The sequence below is a fragment of the Helicoverpa zea genome, chromosome 12 (assembly GCF_022581195.2).
Source record: "Helicoverpa zea isolate HzStark_Cry1AcR chromosome 12, ilHelZeax1.1, whole genome shotgun sequence".
Lineage (NCBI taxonomy): Eukaryota > Metazoa > Arthropoda > Insecta > Lepidoptera > Noctuidae > Helicoverpa > Helicoverpa zea.
Genome location: NC_061463.1, coordinates 12,361,883 through 12,380,416, shown reverse-complemented (window position 1 = coordinate 12,380,416; position 18,534 = coordinate 12,361,883). Strand labels below are relative to the sequence as shown.

At 46.3% G+C, this 18,534-nt stretch overlaps 1 protein-coding gene across 1 annotated transcript in view; it reads right to left on the bottom strand.

Moving 5' to 3' along the window:
• Nucleotides 1–1,159: 1,159 nt before the first annotated feature.
• LOC124634970 (serine/threonine-protein kinase SMG1) overlaps nt 1,160–18,534 on the bottom strand; it is a 144,550-nt gene continuing 127,175 nt past the window's right edge. Inside the window, exons 5-14 of the mRNA XM_047170673.1 lie at nt 10,099–10,271; nt 9,699–9,826; nt 8,208–8,422; nt 7,840–7,967; nt 6,951–7,164; nt 4,952–5,050; nt 4,298–4,495; nt 3,824–3,987; nt 3,326–3,420; nt 1,160–3,036 (exon numbers count right to left, since the gene is read on the bottom strand). Of these exons, the coding sequence (XP_047026629.1) occupies nt 2,852–3,036; nt 3,326–3,420; nt 3,824–3,987; nt 4,298–4,495; nt 4,952–5,050; nt 6,951–7,164; nt 7,840–7,967; nt 8,208–8,422; nt 9,699–9,826; nt 10,099–10,271 (1,599 nt within the window). The 3' untranslated portion in view covers nt 1,160–2,851. The remainder of the gene's footprint in view (nt 3,037–3,325; nt 3,421–3,823; nt 3,988–4,297; nt 4,496–4,951; nt 5,051–6,950; nt 7,165–7,839; nt 7,968–8,207; nt 8,423–9,698; nt 9,827–10,098; nt 10,272–18,534) is intronic.

Sequence of the window (18,534 nt, the reverse complement as noted above, 5' to 3'; positions counted from 1 at the left end):
AATATACTTTTAAGTCATATTACAGCGCATTACCCCGTTTTATGAACAGGTTCAAATTGTAAGTTCCTTCGCAATACAGTTTAACCCACATGTGTTTATTGTTATGTAAATAAATATAAACTGCCAATTATAATGAGTGACTTTTATCTTATCCTGCAATAAAGGTTATGAATATCAGAGGTGTTTCACATAGTATTGCTTTTTAGAATTTTATCAAGGAACTAAGGAGTTTGGGAAAGGAATAGTTAACAAATAAAACATCATGTTCTACATACACCATTTATTTTAATGTGAAGCGATACAAGCACACGGTCGGCGGATGCATCGTAATGATTAGACCATAGACTACAACATGGATATATCTATGACAGGTCGAACTACACGCGCCTTCAGAACGCGGACACAACATCCAGTATCTATATAACATCCAATTTATCCATGAGCGAAATTTACTATGGCTCGCTGGAAACTAACAATACACATTATTACTAAATATTCTATGTCTATGGGGACACTTAACGCTAAAGCCTCTCCCATAGTTTGTTCCACTTCTTGTTTGGCAGGGTCTAACATTTACTATGAAAAACATGGTCTAAATCATGATGTTACAGTATTCAGTGTAGAATCGACTGCATCCGCCGTTACAAGCACACATAGACACGTCCGTATAGACGACACAAACACAGACACACATGAAGGTTACATAATGCGGTACGCGATACATAATCTACTATATAAAAATAAGTCCGGTTTTCCTCCCTGACGCTATAACTCCAGAACGCACGAACCGATTTCCACGGTTTTGCATTCGTTGGAAAGGTCTCGGGCTCCGTGAGGTTTATAGCAAAGAAAATTCAGGAAAAACAAAAAATATCACCAAACAATATGTTACATAAAACGAAGCCATCTGGTGGCGGAACGGAGTTCGCCGGGTTTGCTAGTATTATATGTTATTATGTACTCATAACTTGTAAAAATATTGTAGGGGCACATTTATGTCTGGAATCCTAAAACCAATTGATTGTCAGAAAAATAAATATATTCAACATTTTTAATTAATATAATGTCGATAAATGTGTCGATCATCGATTTGATGTGCATTATTCTTCAGTATCAGTGAATTTTGAGTTTGACAAATATTGTATTAGAAATTCTTTTGTCAAAATTCTTAAAATACATTTTTGAATAGACTACACCGATACGATACAAAAAAAAAACATGCAAATAATTACTTTTATCTCATCATAGAAATATTTATTGCGGCCTACGATAGGAAGATATTTCAGAGGCCACCAAGTTACAACATATTTTATACTGTCAGTAAAATGAAGTATGAATCTGCTGTATTATGTCAGTTCTCAAAAAATAAAAAAATATCTATCGTTTTATTACAATAATCTGGTCTTACACATACCGTCACGATTCAGCACTTAGTGTAACCATGACAAACGAGTGCACAGGTAGCTAAGCGTTGTTGATCATAATGAAAACTGCAAAGCAGATAAATATTAGGATGACAGTAAGGTGATTTTTTGATACATCAGATAAGTTGAATTTACTAGTCTGTTACATTGAGAGAATTTGGCAATTATCTTAAAAGATTAAGTTCTTGGATATCACAAAACTCATCATATTTTTACTATTGACTTAATTTTGAATTTTGTCTAGTTTATGACACTTTAGTTGGTGGCGCCTGATTAATTTAACATTATTATTTTTACAAGAAATGAGTACCAGTACTAAATTAATGTCTACATTAAGATACATTTATGCGTTACAATATAGAATATCGAAATATTGTTTATAAATGTTAACATGAACAGAATTATTTGAGAGCTAGCGAGTTTCGTGCAAAACTCCTACTTCTGTATTTATTCAGGTTTCTATTTCAAATTTCAATGGCCTATTACTTGGAATATAAGTCTAAAGTTATAATTTATACCAATTGAGCTATGGTGAGGATGCTACAGTTTAATATTTAATGCAACTATGATTGCATGCTGTATGGGATCTACATCTTAAATGACATTACAATTACGTCCAGAGACAAAAAATGAATGGATTAGTATTGCCATTCTGCATAGTTCGTTTCGTTGTTATTAATATATTTTTTTGGATTTTTTAAGTGTTTTTTTATATTAAAAAGTTATCATAGATGAGCTACAAATGAATTTTGTATGCCAATGATGTCACTAACGTGAGAAGTTTCTCGCCTTGACTCCAACATGTTTATAGAGATAAACACAGTAATCGCACGAGTGCGAGAGAGACATTACTTAAGTTAATGCGAAATGTTGACGAGCGAGCATGTAGCGTGTAACAACGAGTCGTTGTATATACAGACTACATGAGATGACGAGGCTGCGTCACATTTCTGACACGATACAACGAGATGCCGCGCGGGGCATGTCCGTCACAGTCGCGGGTCGCGGCGCCAGGTCGCCGGGTCGCGGGGTCACCGGGTCACGGGTCGCCAGGTCACCGGGCCTTGGGTCGCCACGTCGCGCTGCTCTTACAACTACGCCGAGTATTATCTGTCGGAGACGCCGCCCCTCGGCCGGGCGGCGCCGGACTGACAGTTGTTCCGTGTACCCGGGGTCGGGTCTCGGCTCGGTTTGTTCTGAGCCGCCGAATGTCGCGCACGTGTCGAGGACACGCTGCGTTACAAACGAAAACGAACAAAAAAGATAAAACTAGTAAAAAACGTGGTACCAAAAGTGAGGCTTAAACGAGTTATTCCGTCCCTCTGTGCGGCCCGAGCGGCCTTTACGGCCTGGGCGGCGGGGGGCGGTGCCGGGGGCGGGGCCGGCTGTCTGGGGGCGGGGCAGCGCCGGGCGGCGCGGGGGAGGGCTCACACCCACGCCATCCAGCCCTCGTACATCATGCACAGGTTCCCACTGCAGACTGCTTCCTTGATGATGTGCTCCACCTGGTCGTGCAGCGCGTGCCGGCGCTGCGCGAGGGCGTCGTCGCGTCCCTCCAGCTTCAGCCGCACGCGCTTCCACACGCCCGCGCCCACCGCGTTGCGCTCGCCTCCTGAAACATGCAATATTTGTATTATTCATTTAATATTCCTTGGCAAACTATGAAATTACATAAGCAAGATTTATATAGATGTGTATATTTTAGCTGTTTATTTCTCTTACTTAACAAATAAAAAATAAAGTAACAGCCGCATGGATCGACCGACATGGAAGGATGGCCATTCTTTTATGTCATAACGAGTTCCTGTATCTACGTGAAGTTAAATAACGGGTCCCAGCTATCATATGTACGACGCCAGTACATCAAGATCCTTCAAGTGAAAATATTATAGTTTACTAACCCTGCCTGGAGGCGGCGGCTTTACCGGGCGCGGCGAGGGCCTGCTGGCGCGTCAGCTTGCGGGCGCCAGACTCCGACACCCAGTTGCTGTGTAGTCTGCAAACAAAGTATTCATTATATAATATTTTAATGGCCAGATACTTAATGTTAAACTTCAAGTCATAGTTACGTAAATTGGTGCGAGAGAAAGACTTTGAAGATGGGTTACACCATTCAACTACAGCCTATAACAACTACCTAACGATAACCAAAATCGAAGTCACGATTCGTTACCGTTATGTGTAAGTAGTGAAATCCACTCAATTAACATTATGTAATCGAAAGTTAAACTTAATTAAAATGGTTAAATTGACCACTGTACTTATGACATCTTGTATACTTTGGAAATGTTAAATTTTTATTTACGAAATTGTTCATTGCGTCACAAAATACCCGACTAGTGTTCACAGTTTCTCCATGATTAAAGGATTATCCATTATTCACAAATAGCAATACATACTGTAAGAGCGCATCGTGGTGCTGCGCTAGTCCGTCGAGCAGCGCGGCGGCGGCGTCCCTCGCCTCGCTGACCGCCACCTCGTGGTCGCGGGTCGCCCACAGCGCTTGTATCTGATCCGATACTGTCTTCTCTTGAGACAAGAACTCTGAGGCTAAGTTGTTGCCCTGGAGAAGAAATAAAATGAATGTAGTGAATATAATAATGATGTCTAAGGCTGATTTCGGCCACGGCGGTTACTGTGTGCGGCTGCTGCGCGAGGGATGTTCATCCGCGGTAAACCTGCGTTTTGGTTGTGAATGTTCGAGCTGCCCGTGTGCGTTCCCGTGGCGTATATAGCGCAGCCGCTGTGCAAGTCAATGTTTGATGGTTTGCTGCGCGCAGCCGATACGCGGCTTTAGGTGGACGGACGATCTAGTCAGGGTTGTCTGTTTTGTATAGTTATTTGAGAAACTAAAGTTGTACATATGTAGTGACCTCATGCGCCTGCGCGAGCGTGAGCAGCGGCTGGCGGACGTCGTGCAGGAGGTGCGCGCGCGCGGCGGCGGGCGGCGCCGCGCGCTCGGCGGCCGCGCGCCGCGCCGCGCCCGCGCTGCGCACGCGCAGGCGCCGGGCGCTGGACTCCGCGCTCAGCTGGGAGATCATCTCGCGGAGGAGGGCTGACACGTTGTCCACCTATAAGGGGAAAATGCGTTTGTTTAAGTGTTAAATGTTTGGCTAATAACATGATAAGTAACAAATTGTGTTCAAACTCTTTATTGATTCACTATGAAAACGACAAATAATATGAAACTCGAAAGTTCATAGAAATATTCAACTTTACAATCAGTTTCAGTTTTACTGGTTACTGATAATCTCTAATAGCCTATCTGACAGACGAATAATAACTTTTTGTTTTACAGGTCTCGAGTCATCTAGCAGAAATTAAACACAACCCATATCCGACAGACAACATTAACCATCGAACAACTTACTAACACTATCGCTAAACCAGTGAAACCGAAACCCTGAAATCATATTTAAAAAATGCATTTAAATATACAACAGAAATAAAAACCTTAATCTAACATTTCATCAAGAAAACATTTTTACTATACTTTTACACAATAAAAAAACCATGAAATATCTTACCCATTGTGTGTCTATATTTCCTTCAGGGTGTAACATCTCCATAAGCGACTCTTCAACTGGAGATACTTTCAAAGAATATTTCTGTGCCAGTGTGCATGCCTGAAATCAAATTATAATTCAATATGAATAATATAATTCTCAAATATTATAGTGTAGTTGACCTTGTAATTAAAACTTCTACTCTGCAATGAAATAATGAAAATAATGTTATGAAATGCAACTTTCAATAAAAAAATACATAATATATAATAATAATTTTCTTGCTTAGAGTCAAACACCACAACTAGCTTGAAATATTGTATGAACACCACCGAACAACAGAGGTTCGATTAACATATTACAGCTACATTCAATAAATCCGATATAAAAATATTAATGAGCCTACTGTAACATGAAGTACGTTAAGCTCCCACAATCTTCCTTCACCTTCCGAGCCTTTTCCCAACTATATTGTGGTTGGCTTCCAGTTTAACCAGATGCAACTACGTAGACGTACCAGTATTTTATAACATGAAGTGTATCAGCCTACCTTCTCCCAATGATGCAGCGCAGTCAGCACAGCATGGTGCTGCCGGCCCCTGGCGCGAGCTGGTCGCTGTGCAGCCGCCGCTCTGGCGTGCTGCGCCAGCGCGGCGGCGGCGGCGCTGAGGCGCTGGGCGCGGGTGTATCAGCCTACCTTCTCCCAATGATGCAGCGCAGTCAGCACAGCATGGTGCTGCCGGCCCCTGGCGCGAGCTGGTCGCTGTGCAGCCGCCGCTCTGGCGTGCTGCGCCAGCGCGGCGGCGGCGGCGCTGAGGCGCTGGGCGCGGGTGTATCAGCCTACCTTCTCCCAATGATGCAGCGCAGTCAGCACAGCATGGTGCTGCCGGCCCCTGGCGCGAGCTGGTCGCTGTGCAGCCGCCGCTCTGGCGTGCTGCGCCAGCGCGGCGGCGGCGGCGCTGAGGCGCTGGGCGCGGGTGTATCAGCCTACCTTCTCCCAATGATGCAGCGCAGTCAGCACAGCATGGTGCTGCCGGCCCCTGGCGCGAGCTGGTCGCTGTGCAGCCGCCGCTCTGGCGTGCTGCGCCAGCGCGGCGGCGGCGGCGCTGAGGCGCTGGGCGCGGGTGTATCAGCCTACCTTCTCCCAATGATGCAGCGCAGTCAGCACAGCATGGTGCTGCCGGCCCCTGGCGCGAGCTGGTCGCTGTGCAGCCGCCGCTCTGGCGTGCTGCGCCAGCGCGGCGGCGGCGGCGCTGAGGCGCTGGGCGCGGGTGTATCAGCCTACCTTCTCCCAATGATGCAGCGCAGTCAGCACAGCATGGTGCTGCCGGCCCCTGGCGCGAGCTGGTCGCTGTGCAGCCGCCGCTCTGGCGTGCTGCGCCAGCGCGGCGGCGGCGGCGCTGAGGCGCTGGGCGCGGGTGTATCAGCCTACCTTCTCCCAATGATGCAGCGCAGTCAGCACAGCATGGTGCTGCCGGCCCCTGGCGCGAGCTGGTCGCTGTGCAGCCGCCGCTCTGGCGTGCTGCGCCAGCGCGGCGGCGGCGGCGCTGAGGCGCTGGGCGCGGGTGTATCAGCCTACCTTCTCCCAATGATGCAGCGCAGTCAGCACAGCATGGTGCTGCCGGCCCCTGGCGCGAGCTGGTCGCTGTGCAGCCGCCGCTCTGGCGTGCTGCGCCAGCGCGGCGGCGGCGGCGCTGAGGCGCTGGGCGCGGGTGTATCAGCCTACCTTCTCCCAATGATGCAGCGCAGTCAGCACAGCATGGTGCTGCCGGCCCCTGGCGCGAGCTGGTCGCTGTGCAGCCGCCGCTCTGGCGTGCTGCGCCAGCGCGGCGGCGGCGGCGCTGAGGCGCTGGGCGCGGGTGTATCAGCCTACCTTCTCCCAATGATGCAGCGCAGTCAGCACAGCATGGTGCTGCCGGCCCCTGGCGCGAGCTGGTCGCTGTGCAGCCGCCGCTCTGGCGTGCTGCGCCAGCGCGGCGGCGGCGGCGCTGAGGCGCTGGGCGCGGGTGTATCAGCCTACCTTCTCCCAATGATGCAGCGCAGTCAGCACAGCATGGTGCTGCCGGCCCCTGGCGCGAGCTGGTCGCTGTGCAGCCGCCGCTCTGGCGTGCTGCGCCAGCGCGGCGGCGGCGGCGCTGAGGCGCTGGGCGCGGGTGCTGGCGGCGGCGCCGGCGCGGGCGAGGCCGACGGCGACGCCGGAGAGAGCTGGGTTGGCTCCTGCGCCCCATTTGACTCTGTAACACGTAGTAAATTGAGTTAAGTTGACAGTTGATACTTAAAGATTGAAGCTCTATTCTGTTATGTATGACTATGCCCAGCAGCTGATGATGAATAGGTAACATCGTTTTATTTTCATTAAAAACGAATTACCTAGACCGACGCAACAGCTGTGCCCCTGACTCCTGGCTGCTGCCTGCATGTATGTGTGTGGAACCTCTGATGTGCGGCAGTGAGCAGGGCTCCGGCCTTGCTGCTGGCGGCCGACAGCCCCTGACTCCTGGCTGCTGCCTGCATGTATGTGTGTGGTACCTCTGATGTGCGGCAGTGAGCAGGGCTCCGGCCTTGCTGCTGGCGGCCGACAGCCCCTGACTCCTGGCTGCTGCCTGCATGTATGTGTGTGGAACCTCTGATGTGCGGCAGTGAGCAGGGCTCCGGCCTTGCTGCTGGCGGCCGACAGCCCCTGACTCCTGGCTGCTGCCTGCATGTATGTGTGTGGTACCTCTGATGTGCGGCAGTGAGCAGGGCTCCGGCCTTGCTGCTGGCGGCCGACAGCCCCTGACTCCTGGCTGCTGCCTGCATGTATGTGTGTGGTACCTCTGATGTGCGGCAGTGAGCAGGGCTCCGGCCTTGCTGCTGGCGGCCGACAGCCCCTGACTCCTGGCTGCTGCCTGCATGTATGTGTGTGGTACCTCTGATGTGCGGCAGTGAGCAGGGCTCCGGCCTTGCTGCTGGCGGCCGACAAGCGTTCCACCGCGTTCGACAGCTCGCGCGACCGACGCAGCAGCGCTGCTCCTGACTCCTGGTTGCTGCCTAGCACCTGTATGTAAAAAATCGTATTTAAACTCTTTGATATCTCTTTCACGACAGGTATAAAAATGAAAAATATTTTTATGACGGCCGTTCAATTTTTTCCAACCATTTTATTTACATATTTCACAAAAATGTAGTCAGTTAAAAGATATTCTAACTTAATGTTACGAAAATCAAGTTTTACTAGCTGCACAAAAGTACCGTGTCGATAAAGGCTATTCGATAGAAAACTTCAGCAGTCACCGACCTCAGCATGCAGATGCGAGTGCGCAGCGTGCGTGAGGCGCGCGCGGTGCGCGGCGGCCGCCCCGCGCGCGTGCGCCGCGCCGGCCCGCGCCGCGCGCTGCAGCCGCGCCCGCGCCGCCGCCAGCGCGCGCGCCAGCGCCGCGCCGCGCTCGGCGCCGGGGCTGCACGCCCGCGCCTTCTCGCACAGGGACTCCAGAGAGACGCTCCATGATGCTCCTGTCAGATATGTGACCGTTTCAATCATGTATTTATATTACAGAAATTGTAGAAAACATAATCATGATGTTAGATGAAAATAGTTTTGGCAAGGATTGACACGTAAATGATAGACGTATGGTACAAATAAACATGTCAAAACTACTCATCACTATTCAATTTGGTAAACCTATATATGTCTCTATGGTTAATCAAATTTGTAGTGAATTCCAGCAATGTCCGTAGAGTTTACAGATTCCGCACTGGACCTGCGGCATGATGTACTGACCGATCTCCTTCTGCTCGACCTCGGCGTGCAGGTCGAGGCGGGCGCGGCGCAGCAGCAGACAGCACTGAACCTGCGACATGATGTACTGACCGATCTCCTTCTGCTCGACCTCGGCGTGCAGGTCGAGGCGGGCGCGGCGCAGCAGCAGACAGCACTGAACCTGCGACATGATGTACTGACCGATCTCCTTCTGCTCGACCTCGGCGTGCAGGTCGAGGCGGGCGCGGCGCAGCAGCAGACACAGCACTGAACCTGCGACATGATGTACTGACCGATCTCCTTCTGCTCGACCTCGGCGTGCAGGTCGAGGCGGGCGCGGCGCAGCAGCAGACACAGCACTGAACCTGCGACATGATGTACTGACCGATCTCCTTCTGCTCGACCTCGGCGTGCAGGTCGAGGCGGGCGCGGCGCAGCAGCAGACACAGCACTGAACCTGCGACATGATGTACTGACCGATCTCCTTCTGCTCGACCTCGGCGTGCAGGTCGAGGCGGGCGCGGCGCAGCAGCAGACACAGCACTGAACCTGCGACATGATGTACTGACCGATCTCCTTCTGCTCGACCTCGGCGTGCAGGTCGAGGCGGGCGCGGCGCAGCAGCAGACACAGCACTGAACCTGCGACATGATGTACTGACCGATCTCCTTCTGCTCGACCTCGGCGTGCAGGTCGAGGCGGGCGCGGCGCAGCAGCAGACACAGCACTGAACCTGCGACATGATGTACTGACCGATCTCCTTCTGCTCGACCTCGGCGTGCAGGTCGAGGCGGGCGCGGCGCAGCAGCAGACACAGCACTGAACCTGCGACATGATGTACTGACCGATCTCCTTCTGCTCGACCTCGGCGTGCAGGTCGAGGCGGGCGCGGCGCAGCAGCAGACACAGCACTGAACCTGCGACATGATGTACTGACCGATCTCCTTCTGCTCGACCTCGGCGTGCAGGTCGAGGCGGGCGCGGCGCAGCAGCAGACACAGCACTGAACCTGCGGCATGATGTACTGACCGATCTCCTTCTGCTCGACCTCGGCGTGCAGGTCGAGGCGGGCGCGGCGCAGCAGCAGACACAGCACGGCCGCCAGCGCTTTCGAGTGCACGCCCAGCACGCAGCGCGACACGTACTCCGCACTGAACCTGCAATAGAGTACTTAGAGATTATATCTATGTCAAGAATAAGCTATCAAAAAACACTTTAACAACATTAAGAAAAAATACAAATAAGTGTCCTTTCTGCTTTCTACCTTCTCTTTTTTTAGAAAATTGGTCAAAAAGATATAATTATATGTATAAGCAACATTCATTGGTGTTTTGGTTTTGTGTCTTATTTGTTTGTTTTTTTTTCTTTTCTGTTATTATTTTTTGTATATTGTATGCGTCTTTTTTTATCAAAGCCACAGTAAACATACCTCCTAACAGGCTTGCAGAGCGCGGCATCGTCAAACAGCGAGGGCGGGCCGTTCGCCTTGAATGCGCACGCGCACTGCGCCACCATCGCGAACACCTCCGCGATGCTCTGCACGCGACGCACTAGGAAGATGTCTTCTAGCACAGCTCGGAGAACCGGGCTTTGGAGTGCCGCCTGGAATATTCAGACAAACATTTATTAACCGTTGTATTAACAACAATCCTTCTTTCACTGGTTTACGACTATTTTATTAATAGCTGGCTGTCACATGTCCTAAATATTTATAAAATCCACCCGACTCTAAAACGGTTCCTACAAACAACCATGCAAAATTGGCAAACCACACTTAGAATCAACCAAGGCACATCATCTGTATCTACTGAGCCAATCTCTATAAAACGTGAAATCTTCCAGGGAGACGCTCTAAGTCCACTGTGGTTTTGTATGGCACTAAACCCACTCTCTCACCTGCTCGACAAATCTGAAATAGGATACACACTCACAGACAACAACACATCATACACCTTGTCACACCTCCTGTATATGGACGATATTAAGTTATATGCAGCTAACACAAACGACTTATTCAAATTAGCCGACATCACCCAACAATTTTCTAACGACATTTGCATGCAATTTGGGGTAGACAAGTGCAAAATCTTATCAATTGTTAAAGGTAAAATACATAATAACTCATACACACTTGAATCAGGAGAATCAATACAACCAGTAGATCAGCACAGCACTTATAAATACTTAGGTTTTAAGCAATCCAGACAAATACAGCAAAAGACCACAAAACAAGAACTACACAAAAAATTCACACACCGCATCAATCTTATCTTAAAAACCAATCTTAACTCTAGAAACACAATCAAAGCTATTAACACATTTGCTATACCCATCCTCACATACTCTTTTGGAATCATACAGTGGTCTAATACTGACATCCAAAAATTACAACGCACTATTAACACTTCATTCACTAAACACAGAAAACACCACCCCAAATCATGCACACAACGTCTCACACTGCCAAGACAAGAAGGAGGAAGAGGATTGATAGACATACACAACCTACACAACAAACAAATATCGACACTCAGAACATATTTCCACAACAAATCTGAACATTCACCACTACACAGACACATCACGAACACCGACATACAACTAACACCACTCAACCTACACGACCGAAACACACAAACTAACGAAACAATAACAAACACACAGCAAAAAATAGCAGCATGGTCCACCAAAGCCTTACACGGAAGACACCGAGCCTTCCTGTGCCAGCCACACGTCGATAAACTTAAGTCGAACGAATGGCTCAGGAGAGGCGAGTTGTTTCCGGAGACCGAAGGGTTCATGCTCGCTATACAAGACCAGATTATAGTTACTAGGAACTATAGAAAATATATTATAAAAGACCAAACTCAGCCGACTGACCTATGTAGACACTGCAACACTGCGTCTGAAACGATACAACACATTACAGGGGCATGTAAATCCCTTGCACAGACCGACTATAAACACCGGCACGACCAGGTTGCAGCAATCATACACCAACACCTAGCTTACAGATACAAACTCACAGATAAGATGGTACCGTATTATAAATATAAACCCGAAACAATTTTAGAAAATCTTAATCATAAAATCTACTGGGACCGCACAATATTAACTGATAAAACGATACACTATAACAGACCTGATATTACAGTACACGATAAGTCTACCAAAACCGTCTACTTAATAGACATTGCAATACCAAACTCGCACAATATCCAAACAACCATATCAGAAAAACTAAGTAAATATCAGGATCTTGCAATAGAACTAAAAACCCAGTGGAAAGCACAAACCGTCCACATAGTCCCCATTGTACTGTCATCCACCGGTATTATACCCAAATCTCTCTCACAAAGTCTAAACACGTTACACATGCCTACCCACACACTACACATGCTTCAAAAAGCAACTATACTCAACACTTGCCGCATTACACGTAAATTCCTAACATCATCCACACTATCATCTACTTTTTCGATATAATCATCCCCTTACACGCTTGGCTCCGGCCCGCATGTAAGGTTTTACACTCTCTTCATAGAGAAGAAAACTAAATAACATACAAAATAGAATAATAATAATAATAAGCCCCGCAGGGCATCTGAGGCGGATGACGGGGAGTAGCGACCCCGCGGGGCTATATATCCGAGTGCTCCAGGGAGAGTATACTGTCCCCCATCTCCGGCTTGCCGGAGTGAAGCATGACGGGGGATAGGTCTCCCGCCTCTTGGCTTGCCTTCATCGGCCGGTCAGAGTGGAGTCGCTAGAGCAAGGTTAGTCCTGCTCGGAGGGTAGGTGCCTCGTGGTAAGTGGCGAGTGGGCCGGTGATGCTGGACCCACAGGGAGCGCGTGATCTGCGTTTAAAGTCCGCCGAGGTATCCTCACCCTTCTCAGCCGCTCATGTCCCTGTTGCCCTCTTGTTGCTTTTCAGTGACTGATTCCCGGGGGCCCAGTAAGTGAGTTGGCGAGTCTCCACCTGCCATTTTAACATGTATTTAATACATTGTCATCGGCAGGTGCCATAGTTCCCGTAGTTTCCCCATTCCTAGTCCATTAGCATCCCATCACAATAGCCTAAGTAGTTTTCATCCATAGTTAGCAATAGTTTAGCACAGAACCGGGGATTGTCCTTGGGTACATTTCTATAGTGTATACAGGGATAATCGTCGGTTTTGTGTTACCATTTCATTAAAGTTGTCTCAAAAGGGCTTCAGCGTGTTGGCTTCGGCCCCACGTTCGCCTTCCAAAAATCCGGGACTCTGTAGTCCCGTGGTCGGTTAGAGACATACAAATAATAATAATTTATTTATACTTATAATAATAAACAAAATTATAGACCGATCACTTGTTTACCGACGGTCTATAAACTTCTTACATCTATTTTGAGATTAAAAATAAACCAACATATTGAAAAATATTCAATTATGTCAGTTTCTCAAAATGGATGTAAGAAGGGGTCCCGTGCTACTAAGGAGCTGCTCCTCACTGATATGGTCATCAGCCAACAGGTTCGACGATCCCGAAAGAATTTGTCGACATGTTGGATAGACTATAAGAAGGCCTACGACTCGGTCCCCCATGCATGGCTTAGGAGGGTACTGGAGTTGTATAAAATAAATACAACTCTACGCGCCTTTCTTGCGTCATGTATGGAGCAATGGAGAACGGTTCTTCACTATCCAGGATGTAGACAAATTGAAGGGACCGGCGATCCTATTAAGATCGAGCGGGGAATATTCCAGGGTGACAGTTTGAGTCCACTTTGGTTTTGCCTGGCCTTGAACCCTTTGAGCACATTGCTAGAGGGTTCGGGGCTGGGCTATCCTTTGCGGAGAGGGGGTCAGGTTATATCCCATTTGCTTTATATGGATGATCTGAAACTGTTTGCCACTACAGAACTGCAGCTGATGAAGCTACTGAAGATCACTGAAAATTTCAGTAGTTGCATCAGGATGGAGTTCGGTGTGGACAAATGTGCAGTCATGCATGTAAAGCGAGGGGGAATTGTGGAATCTGAGGGAGTACAACTCTCAGATTCCATAAACCTGAGATCACTCTCCGCAAACGATACATATAAATACTTGGGTATGGCGGAGGGGTTAGGCATCAATGTGGCTGTCATGAAACAGTCATTACGGGAGCGTTTCTTTGGCCGCCTGAATAAGGTCCTAAAAAGTTCCTTATCAGGCGGCAACAAGGTTCGCGCCTATAATGGTTGGGTCATGCCAGTCCTGATGTACTCCTTCGGCATACTCAAATGGACTCAAACTGAATTGGATGCCTTGGATAGGAGAGTCCGCACACTGCTGACCGCAGAACGAATGCATCACCCACGATCGTCGGTGATGAGACTGTACATCCCACGGAAATGTGGAGGCCGAGGCTTTTTAAATGCAAAGACGCTCCACAACCGTGAGGTGTGCAGTCTCAGAGAATATCTTCTCAAAAGCGACGTGGGTATGCATCGTGATATGGTAGCAGTGGACAAAGGACTCACCCCGCTATCGTTGGCAAATGAGAACTGGCGCAGACCTGTGGTACTAACTACCCATGATCGCAAGGAGGTATGGCAGAGCAAACAGCTACACGGACGCTTCTTCGGGGCTCTTCATGGCCCCGATGTAGACTTCAATGCGTCCGTATCTTGGCTACGCTTCGGTGACTTGTTTGGAGAAACCGAAGGGTTTGTATGTGCAATTATGGACGAAGTTATCCTTACGAATAACTACCGGAGATATATCGTGAAAGACGGGACGGTTGACATATGTCGGGCATGTCACCATCCGGGTGAGTCTATCAGACATATTATATCTGGTTGTTCTCGTTTGGCTAATGGTGAATATTTGCACAGACATAACCAAGTGGCCAAGATTATCCACCAGCAGCTTGCTCTGCAATACAACCTTGTAGACCTTGAGGTACCGTACTACAGGTATGCGCCCGACCCAGTTCTCGAAAAGGACCATATCACGTTGTACTGGGATCGATCTATCATCACTGACAGGACTATTGTAGCCAATAAGCCTGATATTGTGGTGATAGATCGATCAGCGCGCCGCGCGATGATAGTCGATGTCGCCGTTCCGCATGACGAGAACCTTGTGAAAGCTGAGAAAGAGAAACAAATAAAGTATCTCGACTTAGCGCACGAGGTTGTCGCCATGTGGAGTGTCGACACGGCTGTTGTTGTGCCGATTGTCGTTACGGCCAATGGTTTAATAGCCAAGAGCCTCGACGAACACCTCAGGAGGCTCTCGTTGGGCGGCTGGATCAAGGGACTGATTCAGAAGGCAGTACTCCTTGATACGGCACGTATTGTGAGGAGGTTTCTGTCTCTGGGACCCTAACCACCGGTACCTTGGACCCTGTGCCCGATATCGGTGGCAACCTATTTTTTATATTTTTAAATGTTTTTTATTTTTATATTTAATATTTAAAAATGTAAATTATATGCTTGAAAATAAATAAATAGCCATGGAAATAATTTATTTATTTCACAAAATAGGACTTTTTGCACTGTATACAAGATAAAGCATTAATATAAACAATATCATATTATCAGCACAATATACACAACTCTATCCCTTAAACTAGGTCTAACCTGTATCTTAGAGATAGGGTTCAGCTATAAGGTAACAAAATTTATAATAATGTGACATTCGATAGCGAGTACTAAAACAATTAAAACAGTGTCGGTGTAACATTAACAAACAAAAAATAAAAATAGAAGATATTAAAAAAAATTAAAATAGACAAGTCTTTATTTACTACTGTATAAAAGAAAGAGATAAAAAAAATAAAATAAAAGTGAAATGTGGTTAGTGTTTTGAGTGTATTGTTAAGAGTTTGTGTATGAGATGCACATCGTCACTTGTGTGTGTATGTGTGTGTGTGTGTGTGTGTGTGTGTGTGTGTGTGAGTGGTTTTTGAAATTCTTTATTACGAGATAAATGTTAGGAGATTCTCTGTTGTAAGGTAGTCTAGTTGAAGTAGCCATTGAGTGATTTTACCTTTGAGAGTGTGCCTGTTTAGGTCAAGAATGTTCAGACTTTTGTGTACTTTTTTGTATATGTAGGTACTTATAACATAATGTTGGCGTTTAGCAAATGTAGTTTTATGACGTACACCTGATGGGACATTTGTGCGTTTTTTTGGGTTGGATTTGGGAATACTTCTATGAGTTCTGAGGATAGATTGCAAGATGAAGAGCTGTCAGACTGTTAGCACCTTACAGTCATTATAAAGTTGTTTGGTTGGATACAAGTATGGCTTCTTGGTCATTACTTTTAGTACAGCTCTCTGAGCTCTCTCTAACCTCAGGAAATTGGTTTTAAAGGTACCACCCCACGCAGTAATGCAGTATCCGATAATCGACTGACACAGTGCAAAATATACCATTTTCAATGTGTCTATATCAGCCGACTCCCTAAGCAATTTAAAAACATATATAAGTCGCATTGTTCTGTTGGTAACCATTTCCAGCTGTTTGTCCCATCGTAGGCCGTCATCTATAAGCAGACCCAGGTACTTCACACATTCACTCCTTACTAGTGTGGGACAGGAGCAAGGTGCTGCAGAGTTGGAGCAGGTGTGAGCAGTTACAACAAAACTCTGAGGTGGCTTAGTGTTTTGCCGAATTGCGAAAGGGATGAAACAGGATTTTTCCACATTTAGGGTAAGGAGATTTTGGTGAAACCACAGCATAGTAATTTTTAGAGCAGCTTCTGCCTTACTTTTAACCTCTTCCTCATTGATGTATATTTGGAATAGTGTGGGACCTAATATGCTTCCCTGTGGCACACCGTACGACACGATTTCCTCCCTACTGAGAAAACCATCTATTTTAACTTGTTGCGTACGGGTTTTAAGATAGTCCTTAAAGATGTCAAGGGCAAATCCACGTATACCCAAGAGCTCTAGTTTTGATATAAGCTTGGGAACAGGAACTGTGTCAAAAGCTTTGGAGAGATCCAGAAATATCCCCAAACACTTAGCCCCACTATCTAATTTTGCAGCTACAAATTGTGTAAGATCTAAAACAGCATCTTCAGTCGAGACCCCAGGCTTGAAGCCATACTGGTTCTCAGCAATGATATGCTGTTTATTTAAAAAGCCTCTTAGCTGCCTGTTAAGGATCTTTTCCAGTATTTTGGAGAGCGAGGGCAGAATGGAGATTGGCCTGTAATTGTTGACACAGGTCCTGCTCCCACTCTTATAAATGGGGTGGACTATGGCTTTCTTTAGTCCGTTTGGAAATGTTCCTGATTGCAAGGAGAGATTGCAGATGTGTGTAATGGGAGGCACCAGAACGCGGTGACAAATTTTTAATAAGTTAGATGATATTCCATCCCAGCCCACAGAGCAATAATTGCGTAACTGTAAGATGATTGATTCCACCTCGTCTTCATCAGTGTTTAGTATAACGAGGGAGTTAGCTGGGGATGAAAATATTGTATTTGTATATTGAGTACTGCAGGGGGAATTATTACTTAGACTTTTAGATTTTAGTATACCTGCTGCTAAATTTTTGCCAACATTGCTGAAGAACGAACATACTTCATTAACAGAAGAGTGAGGATTATCACATAGTTTAAGCAATTGATCGGCACTGGTACGCTCTCTGCGAGTATTAGTGATATCCTGTATGGTTTGCCAAAGAGCTTTAGGGTTATTTCTAGATTTTTCTAGTTGACGTTTCTCAAAGGCTATTTTAAGTTTGCGAAGTAAGTAATTACAGAAGTTTCTGTAGCGTGTGTATGTTAATTTTAATATAAGGTTATCCGGTGTTTTTTTAGACTTTATGTGAAGCCTGTCCCTGTTCTTGATACATTTTAACAGTCCTGGTGTAATCCAGGGTTTTAGTGTTCTCTGTCTCCTAGGAATTGTAACGATTGTGGTGTGTTTAGTTGTCACTGTAGCTACTGTTGAAACAAAATTATCCAACGCTTCATTAGGGTCAGTTATGTTATAAAACTCTGAAAAGTTAAAGTTTTCTAATTCAAATTTAATAGCATCTAGATTAGGACGGGAGATTGTGTGTTTCTGCTTCCGAGTTGGGTTCGCGTTATTTATGGTAAGTATAATTGGTTTATGGTCGGTGATGAACGAATCGAGAATTAATGTAATGGAGGGAAGTTTGGATTTTAATAAAATATGGTCAAGACAGTTTTGAAGTCTAGTAGGTATTAGGTGAGTTGGGAGTAGACCATGGGACGCAGTCTGAATAAGATATTCAAAACTATGTGGACTTTTGTTCCCTGGTTTAATATCAATATTTAAATCACCAATAAGCGCGATATTTGGAATAGACGAAAGTTCACTCAAAGTATTGTTTAAGCTGGTCAGGAAATCTTTTACTCCATCAATACTATTATAGGACGGCGAGCGGTAAACAACAACGAAAGCAAAGTTACAGTCAAGTTTGCATACAAGGGAGTTGGCGTTTACAATGCTTGGTTCCAAAATTGTGATATTTAGTCCTATTTTAGTATATATTATTACACCTTCATTTTGATTAGAGGTAAGTTTAGTTGAGTGTGACAAAAAACCATTTAGTCTCGGCGGCCTTGTTATTTTTCTCAGCCAGCACTCGGTTAACACAATAAGATCGAAACTCATTTTAGTGGAGCTGATAAGAACCTGTAAGTTATCAAAGTTTTTTTTGACACTGCGTATATTTATATGTAATAATTTAATATTCCTTTCAGATGCGTTAATATAATTTGTACAGTCTTGTGGATCACAGCAAAAGGACTTATCCAGCCTCAATATGTCCAAATCGTCATTGATATTTATTATGGTATTCACTTGCAACAAAAATAAAAACTAATTATAGACATAAGGATATTAGAGACAGATTTAA